The sequence below is a fragment of the Entelurus aequoreus genome, linkage group LG06 (genome assembly GCF_033978785.1).
Source record: "Entelurus aequoreus isolate RoL-2023_Sb linkage group LG06, RoL_Eaeq_v1.1, whole genome shotgun sequence".
Taxonomy (NCBI): Eukaryota; Metazoa; Chordata; class Actinopteri; order Syngnathiformes; family Syngnathidae; genus Entelurus; species Entelurus aequoreus.
The window spans coordinates 21,568,160-21,577,980 of NC_084736.1; the positions used below are offsets into that span (position 1 = coordinate 21,568,160).

Genomic DNA, 9,821 nt, shown 5'->3' on the forward strand with positions numbered 1-9,821 from the left:
TTTACCATTTGACAGTCAATTTAGATGAAATATTCACTAACAAAACTAGCTAATGCTAACGCTAAAAGCAGACCTTTAAGCAGGATTATCCAGCAAAGGTCGCATACAGAAACATTGAAAAAGCATCCACATTTTAGCTTTGTGTTACTGCTGACAAAGCTATTTAGTTTAATATGTATGAACAGTGCTTTATAAATAAAGTTTGATTTGATTTGACTTGGCCACAATGCTACATGTTTTGTGGCTGTAATGCTAATAGAAAGCTAACTAGCTAGTTAAAACCAATAAAACCTAGACTATGTTTTGCAGAGGATTAATCTGTCATCTTATGAAAAATTCCTATTGAATTATTATTATTAAATATTCATTGTTTTATTTCTTGGATTGATGTTCAGGAATGGAAGCCAGAGAAGAAAAGCAAAAAAGGCAAGATGGAAGTCGAGCAGAAAGGAACGTTAGAGAAGAGGTGAGTGCTTTCAAAAGACGAGGTGTAGCATAGCGACGCATTCGCTGACCTCGTCTCGTCACGTTAGCGAGGTGATGAAGACCGGCGGCGTGAGGGTGAGGGCGCTGTACGACTACGTGGGCCAGGAGACGGACGAGCTGTCCTTCAAAGCAGGTGCGTGAAAAAACCCTCGACTGACATCAAAGACGACCGATCGAACGTCTTCTTTCTTGTAGGCGAAGAGTTTGTGAAGACGGAGGAAGAGGACGACCAGGGCTGGTGTCGGGGGGTGAAGGACGGCGGCTGCGAGGGGCTTTACCCCGCTAATTACGTAGAGGTGGTTTAGGAACATCTGATTCCGTCCCTGTGGAAGTCTGCTCAAAAACATGCTGTAAAAAATGTAGCTGTTAGCCAAAGATCTGTGAAGGTTTTTAACGTGCGGAGATTTGAATTGAGACGTTTATTTTCACGAAAAGTCAGACCGCTAAGATGTTTGTCGTTACATTCCTCGTCTAACACAACCTGTCTAAAGAGTTGCTTTTCCGTCCAAAAGCGGCTAATACAGCTCACGCTGCCGTTTTGTAATCTCACTAAGAAAACGCATCCCTGTGTACATTTATGTTGTATTTAGTTATATTTCTATATTTTTGCAAGCACATTTAGCAATGTTTTGATGTGACGCTAATCAAACACACGCTGGTTCGTTTTTTTGTGACAAATTATTAAGATAAATATCGGTGCTATTTTAAAAGTCTAATGTTATTAATAATGTGCTTTGATAAGAATATAACAGGCTAAAGCAGGGGTGTCCCAACTTTTTCCACTGAGGACCAGACACTGAAAAATTAAAGCATGTGGAGAACATTTTTATACTTTTTATTTTCTATAGTATATGTTTTTTTTTATCTTTAGGGCGCCCCTTAAGTTTGGTCCCAGCTCTCAGTCATACAGTTGTCAAAAATAAGTCATATATTATTTTTTTATTATTATTATTTAATACTTAAAGGCCTACTGAAATGAAATGTTTTTATTTAAACGGGGATAGCAGATCCATTCTATGTGTCATACTTGATCATTTCGCAATATTGCCATATTTTTGCTGTAAGGATTTAGTATAGAACAAGGACGATAAAGTTCGCAACTTTTGGTCTCTGATAAAAAAAAGCCTTGCCCCTACCGGAAGTAGCGTGACGTAGTCAGTTGTTCGCCTCCTCATATTTTCCTATTGTTTTCAACGCAGCTAGAGCGATTCGGACTGAGAAAGCGATGATTTCCCCATTAATTTGAGCGAGGATGAAAGATTCGTGGATGAGGAACGTTAGAGTGACGGACTAGAATGCAGTGCAAGACATATCTTTTTTCGCTCTGACCGTAACTTAGGTACAAGCTGACTCATTGGATTCCACACTCTCTCCTTTTTCTATTGTGGATAACGGATTTGTATTTTAAACCACCTCGGATACTATATCCTCTTGAAAATGAGAGTCGAGAACGCGAAATGGACATTCACAGTGACTTTTATCTCCACGACAATACATCGACGAAACACTTTAGCTACGGAGCTAACGTGATAGCATCGTGCTTAACTGCAGATAGAAACAAAATAAATAAATCCCTGACTGGAAGGATAGACAGAAGATCAACAATACTATTGAACCATGTACATGTAAATACACGGTTAATGCTTTCCAGCCTGGCGAAGGTTAACAATGCTGTTGCTAACGACGCCATTGAAACTAACTTAGCTAGGGAGCTAACGTGATAGCATCGGGCTCAAATGCAGATAGAAACAAAATACATAAACCCCTGACTGGAAGGATAGACAGAAAATCAACAATACTATTAAACCATGAACATGTAAATACACGGTTAATGCTTTCCAGCTTGGCGAAGCTTAAAAATGCTGTTGCTAACGACGCCATTGAAGCTAACTTAGTATAACGGGACCTCACAGAGCTATGATAAAAACATTAGCGCTCCACCTACGCCAGCTAGCCCTCATCTGCTCATCAACACCCGTGCTCACCTGCGTTCCAGCGATCGATGGAAGGACGAAGGACTCCACCACGATCATCCGTGCGGTCGGTGGCTAGCGTCGGCTAGCGCGTCTGCTATCTGAGTCAAAGTCTTCCTGGTTGTGTTTCTGTAGTCCGCCGCTAATACACCGATCACACCTACAACATTCTTCTTTGCAGTCTTCATTGTTCATTAAACAAATTGCAAAAGATTCACCAACACAGATGTCCAGAATACAGTGGAATTAGGAGATGAAAACAGAGCTTTTTGTATTGGATTCAATAGGGTACCGATACTTCTGTTTCACTGGTTACGTCACGCGCATACGTCATCATCCAAAGGCGTTTTCAACCGGAAGTTTAGCGGGAAATTTAAAATTGGACTTTATAAGTTAACCCGGCCGTATTGGCATGTGTTGCAATGTTAAGATATCATCATTGATATACACTACCGTTCAAAAGTTTGGGGTCACATTGAAATGTCCTTATTTTCAATGAAGATGACTTTAAACTAGTCTTAACTTTAAAGAAATACACTCTATACATTGCTAATGTGGTAAATGACTATTCTAGCTGCAAATGTCTGGTTTTTGGTGCAATATCTACATAGGTGTATAGAGGCCCATTTCCAGCAACTATCACTCCAGTGTTCTAATGGTACAATGTGTTTGCTCATTGGCTCAGAAGGCTAATTAATGATTAGAAAACCCTTGTGCAATCACGTTCACACATCTGAAAACAGTTTAGCTCGTTACAGAAGCTACAAAACTGACCTTCCTTTGAGCAGATTGAGTTTCTGGAGCATCACATTTGTGAGGTCAATTAAACGCTCAAAATGGCCAGAAAAAGATAACTTTCATCTGAAACTCGACAGTCTATTCTTGTTCTTAGAAATGAAGGCTATTACACAAAATTGTTTGGGTGACCCCAAACTTTTGAACGGTAGTGTATAAACTATCAGACTGCGTGGTCGGTAGTAGTGGGTTTCAGTAGGCCTTTAACTCTCTTGATGAACTTCAGGTCTATCAGTCAATATAAAATCAAACATTTGTTTTATGTTTTTGTCAAAGAAAACTCTGTTTTTTTAATGGCAAAAACACAAAATACGCAATATTTTCCCCGAAAATTATGTCAAAGTGGAATATCTGGAGCCTTGAATAGGTAAATAATTGATTTTGATTAATTATTATTTTTTGAGCAACAACAGTTTTATAGGAAAAAAAACAACCTCCATGTTTTTATACAATAATTTCCCCCCGAAAACATTTTTCAAAGAGGAATATTTGATGTGAAGTAGTTGGAGCCTTGAATAGGTCAATAATAAATAAATAAAAACATTAATTTTGATTCATTACTATTTTTTGAGCAATGACCGTTTTAAAGACAAAACATCCTCCATGGCAGCTTTGTGTTATTCTAGTCAACATTGCAACTTAGTCTCATTACATTTCACCTGTTTGTTTTGTTCCACTTTTTAATATTTTTAATAGTATTTTAGAATGGACCCGGGCCGCACTTTGGACACCCCTGGGTTAAAAAGGTAGCATCAGTCCAAACTGAAGTAAACACATTTCTAAAACCACTTTTTTTTCCTTTAAATAATGTTTTTGTTTATTTCTATTGGTAAATCTTGTTTATCTCTATGAATGTATATGAATATATATATATATAAATATATGTGTAACTTTTCCGTCAAGATTCTCTTGTTAGCTCCTTTTTCTTAGGAAATAAACTATTGAAAGTTGAAATGTGCGACGCAAACATTGTGTGTGTGCGTGTGTGTGTGTGTGTGGTGTGTGTGTGTGTGATGTGAGTCATCACGCCGTCACCCTGAGGGGTGTCTCCGCCCGGGTCAGATGTCCAGTGTCTGCACTCAAACGCACACAGAGTGACGCTCCAGACTCGGGGTGACGGGGGTCAAACGCTGCTCTTTATCCAGACATCACTAGTCGAGTCAGACATCATCAACATGGCCGCCAGCTTCTCGGAGCGTGATCATGAATCATGCTGGTGAGTTGATACACACACTTATATACACTATATTGCCAAAAGTATTTGGCCACCCATCCAAATGATCAGAATCAGGTGTCCTAATCACTTGTCCCGGCCACAGGTGTATAAAATCAATCACTTAGGCATGGAGACTGTTTCTGCAAACATTTGTGAAAGAATGGGCCGCTCTCAGTGACCCGATAGAACACCTTTGGGATGAATTACACTGAGACTCAGAGCCAGGCCTTCTCCACCAACATCAGTGTGTGGCCTCACCAATGCGCTTTTGGAAGAAAGGTCCAAAATTCCTATAAACACACTCTTGCAACCTTGTGGACAGCCTTCCCAGAAGAGTTGAAGCTGTAATAGCTGCAAAAGGTGGATCGACATCATATTGAACCCTATGGGTTAGGAATGGAATGGCACTTCAAGTTCATATGTGAGTCAAGGCAGGTGGCCAAATACTTTTGGCAATATAGTGTATGTTTTGGATATTATTTTCCATTTTCTTCGAGTCAGACAATATTTTTGGTACAATGGATGGAATTTTCAAAAGTATGATCCGTCTAATGTTCGGAGCAATCTCTAAAATGGTCGCCCACCTCTTATGCTTTTGTCTATCTTGCCCGCCAACGTGCCTTGGCGTCGTTATGCCTATTAAAAATATTCTTAAACCCCCCTAAATAATTTGTGCTGTGATTTGTTTTTTACTTTTTAACAAAAAATTGCAATAGGTGAAATTAAATAATCTCCCACGGCACACCAGACTGTATCTCACGGCACCGCGGCACAGTGGTTGAAAAACACTGTTATACCCGACACCTCAGTCATATAACTTGGAAGATGCTAACACGGGGGTCGGCAACCCGTGGCTCTAGAGCGCCGCCCTAGTGGCTCTCTGGAGCTTTTTCCAAAATGTATGAAAAATGGAAAAAGATGAGGGGGAAAAATATATATTTTTTGTTTCAGTATGGTTTCAGTAGGAGGACAAACATGACACAAACCTCCCTAATTGTTATAAAGCACACTGTTTATATTAAACATGCACCTGGGGATAGGTTGATTGGCAACACTAAATTGGCCCTAGTGTGTGAATGTGAGTGTGAATGTTGTCTGTCTATCTGTGTTGGCCCGGCAATGAGGTGGCGACTTGTCCAGGGTATACCCCGCCTTCCGCCCGATTGTAGCTGAGATAGGCTCCAGCGCCCCCCGCGACCCCGAAGGGAATAAGCGGTAGAAAATGGATGGATGGGCACTATGGACTGGACTGTCACACTATTATGTTAGATCCACTATGGACTGCATGGACTCTCACAATATTAACTAGATCCACTATGGACTGGACTCTCACACTATTATGTTAGATCCATAATGGACTGGACTCTCACACTATTAACTAGATCCACTATGGACTGGACTCTCACACTATTATGTTAGATCCATAATGGACTGGACTCTCACACTATTAACTAGATCCACTATGGACTGGACTCTCACACTATTATGTTAGATCCATAATGGACTGGACTCTCACACTATTAACTAGATCCACTATGGACTGGACTCTCACACTATTATGTTAGATCCACTATGGACTGCATGGACTCTCACAATATTAACTAGATCCACTATGGACTGGACTCTCACACTATTATGTTAGATCCATAATGGACTGGACTCTCACACTATTATGTTAGATCCACTATGGACTGCATGGACTCTCACAATATTAACTAGATCCACTATGGACTGGACTCTCACACTATTATGTTAGATCCATAATGGACTGGACTCTCACACTATTAACTAGATCCACTATGGACTGGACTCTCACACTATTATGTTAGATCCACTATGGACTGGACCAGACCTGGGCATTCTGCGGCCCGCGGGCCGCATCCGGCCCTTTGTGCGTCCCTGTCCGGCCCGCGTGAGGCCAATTATAAATTACAAAATACATTTTAAAAAGTATCTATGTCGAGTGTGCAATACAACGGTGCTGCTTTTGTTTTGAAAATCGTTATTTGTATTACTTCCGTGTGGACGTATGCATGTGCGTGATTGTGAGTGAATGTGAACAGCTGCAATCACAAAATAAAGTTGAAAAAACATCTATGTCGTGCGCGCAATACAACTGTGCTGCTTTTATTTTGAAAAGTATTATTTATGGGCGTGTGTCCGTGTGTAACCTGCGAGTGAAGGTGCACATGCAGCGACAAGTGATGCACGGTTTACACCCGAGACGCCAAAAAGAGAAAATTTGATGAAGAATGGCGTGTTTTCAACAAGACATGGACTGCAAAGCAACGTTCCCTCTAAGGTGCGTGCCTGCGCAATTGCGCACTGCTCAAGCGTCCGCTGCGCGCAGCAAATATATGCCGCGCACCAAATCAAATCCCATCTGAATTCTAAACAAAATAAACATATTTATTCTATGTAATTTTGCAATGCAACTTTGAGTGACAGTGACAACAAGCGGCCCTAACGGTGTTCGTCAACACCGTTCAATTGAACACCGTTCAATTATTGTAACGTCTATCGAGATGCTTCGAGGACAGGAATTATATCGATCACTTTATTGAGCAAAACTGTTTATATTCGGACATAACCACACCAAAAACATGAGTAAAACAATTCTATCTCGAAAAACTAGTCATTTTCTGCCGTACAAACCAGGCCAAAACCAACTTGTCATCTGTCACCAACATGCATTGCTCAGAGCAATCGGATTTAACAAAAACTCATGGAGCTGGATGCAGTCTTACTTGGAGGGGAGGGAGCAGGTGGTAGAGGTGAACGGCACCGTGTCCCCCCCCCTCTCGGTGAGCTGTGGAGTCCCCCAAGGCAGTATATTGGGACCTTTACTGTTCCTAATATACATAAACGACATGTCATCGGCATGCGACTGTGAATTGTTTTTGTTTGCGGATGACTCTGCCCTGCTGGTATCGGCAAGGACAAGTCACAGGTGGAGAAAATCCTCAGTGCTGAGCTCTGTAGAACTTGCACCTGGCTCGCTGACAACAAGCTATCCATACACTTGGGTAAAACAGAATCCACCCTGTTTGGGTCCCACATCAACCTCAAGAAAGTCAATGACTTCACCATAAAAGTGGGTGACATTGTTATCACCAGGAAAGATGAGGTCACCTACCTAGGTTCCATTCTAGAGGCTAACCTTTCCTGTGATAAAATGGCAACCAAGGTAATCAAAAAGGTTAACCAACGAACGAGATTTCTCTACAGAATTTCCTCTCTGGTCAACAAAAGCACCTTGAGGATTCTGGCGGGAACTCTCGTTCAACCCTTTTTCGATTACGCATGCACCTCCTGGTACCCTAGCACCTCCAAAACCCTCAAATCTAAACTCCAAACATCTCAGAACAAGCTAGTCAGGTTACTGCTAGACCTCCACCCCAGATCCCACCTCACTCCTACCCACTTCTCTAAAGTGGGCTGGCTCAAGGTGGAGGACAGAGTTAAACAACTTGCACTGAGCCTAGTCTATAAAATCCGCTACACCTCCCTGATACCGAAGTACATGTCAAACTACTTCCTTAACGTAAATGACCGCCATAACCACAACACCAGGGGGAGCTCCACTAACCACGTTAAACCCAGATTCCGAACTAACAAAGGTCTTAACTCATTCTCTTTCTATGCCACATCAATGTGGAATGTGCTCCCAACAGGTATAAAAAAAAGGGCATCTCCATCCTCCTTCAAAACCGCAATAAAAGTTCACCTCCAGGCAGCTACAACCCTAAACTAACACCCTCCCCGGATTGCTAATAATCAAATGTAAACAATCAAATGCAGATACTTTTTCTTATGCCTTCTGATCTCTCTCTCTCTTTCTCTCTCTCTCTCTCTCTCTCTATGTCCACTACTTGATGTCCATATCCCCCCCCCCCCTCCACACCCCTGATTGTAAATAATGTAAATAATTTAATGTGATTATCTTGTGTGTTGACTGTATTATGATGATAGTATATATGATAGTGTATATCTGTATCATGAATCAATTTAAGTGGACCCCGACTTAAACAAGTTGAAAAACTTATTCGGGTGTTACCATTTAGTGGTCAATTGTACGGAATATGTACTTCACTGTGCAACCTACTAATAAAAGTCTCAATCAATCAATCAAAAAAGCATAGCACTAAACCACTGGTGCGTTTATGGCCACACAAAAAGTCGGACAACTCAAACACCACACAAAGTTACACTATGACTCTTCAGTCATACGTGTGCTTATTTTACTGTCATTTATTATTAATATTAATTTATTTATATTAGTCATGGAATGCTGTTACTATTATTATTAATTATTATTATTATTATTATTGTTTATCTTACGGTATATATCAAAAATAATATTGAGCAAAATTTAATTGAAATATTGTCGATGTGGCCCTCCAGCAGTGCTCGGGTTGCTCATGCGGCCCCCGGTAAAAAATTAATTGCCCACCCCTGGACTGGACTCTCACACTATTATGTTAGATCCACTATGGACGAAGGGAATAAGCGGTAGAAATGGATGGATGGAAGGGCACTGATTCAAATATTTGGTGAGCACCGTTTTTTCCTACTAATTTTGGCGGTCCTTGAACTCATCGTAGTTTGTTTACATTACATATATAACTTACTCCGACTTTCTAGGACGTGTTTTATGCCACTTCTTTTTCTGTCTCATTTTGTCCACAGTATGGTTTCTGTAGGAGGACAAACATGACACAAACCTCCCTAATTGTTATAAAGCACACTGTTTATCAGTGTTGGGTTAGTTACTGAAAACCAGTAACTAGTTATAGTTACTAGTTACTTCATTTCAAAATTAACTCAGTTACTAACTCAGTTACTTACACCAAAAAGTAATGTGTTACTTTGAAAAGTAACTATTTAGTTACTTCTTTTTTTCTTCTTTTTTTTTTAAAGCTCCCATTAATGCCCTTTAGCCTTCATGTCAGTACTGTTATTGCACTGGAGAATAATACAATGTGTTGGTCAACTTGACATGCATTTGCATCACTGAACTCTGCTAAGAAATGTGCTCTACATACAACACACAAAGACAAAGATATGTTACAAAGGCCAATTTGTTTCTGGCCAGAACAAATTGACAAAACTATTTTAAATAGCTGCAACATAACATACATAAGTAACAAACAGCATAATAACAACATAGCTGTAAAGCAAGAAAGGCACACACTACATACACAAAGCCTAACCAGGCATTTTTTCCTCAAAGAATTCTGACACAAAATCATGTCTGAAGCTCAGAACACTCTACACTTTTCCCCAGTTTTAGTTTAGAGATAAGGAAAGATTGGCCTGGCCCACTAGCATCCTTCTTTATGTTTGTGAAC

The 9,821-nt window shown here is 40.4% G+C and overlaps 1 protein-coding gene across 2 annotated transcripts in view; it reads left to right on the forward strand.

The window, feature by feature from the left end:
- The window catches only part of si:ch211-51c14.1 (protein kinase C and casein kinase substrate in neurons protein 3), a 29,365-nt gene extending 24,240 nt beyond the window's left edge, over nt 1-5,125 (forward strand). Inside the window, exons 8-11 of one of the 2 annotated variants that reach the window (XR_009826507.1) lie at nt 396-466; nt 534-619; nt 682-4,470; nt 4,574-5,125. Coding sequence is in view for 1 of the 2 variants with exons in the window: in XM_062050245.1 (XP_061906229.1) it covers nt 396-466; nt 534-619; nt 682-791 (267 nt within the window). In the remaining variant the exon portion in view is untranslated. Of the gene's footprint in view, nt 1-395; nt 467-533; nt 620-681 lie in introns of both variants that reach the window. The other variant, XM_062050245.1, reaches the window with a different exon arrangement.
- The last annotated feature ends 4,696 nt before the right edge of the window (nt 5,126-9,821 follow it).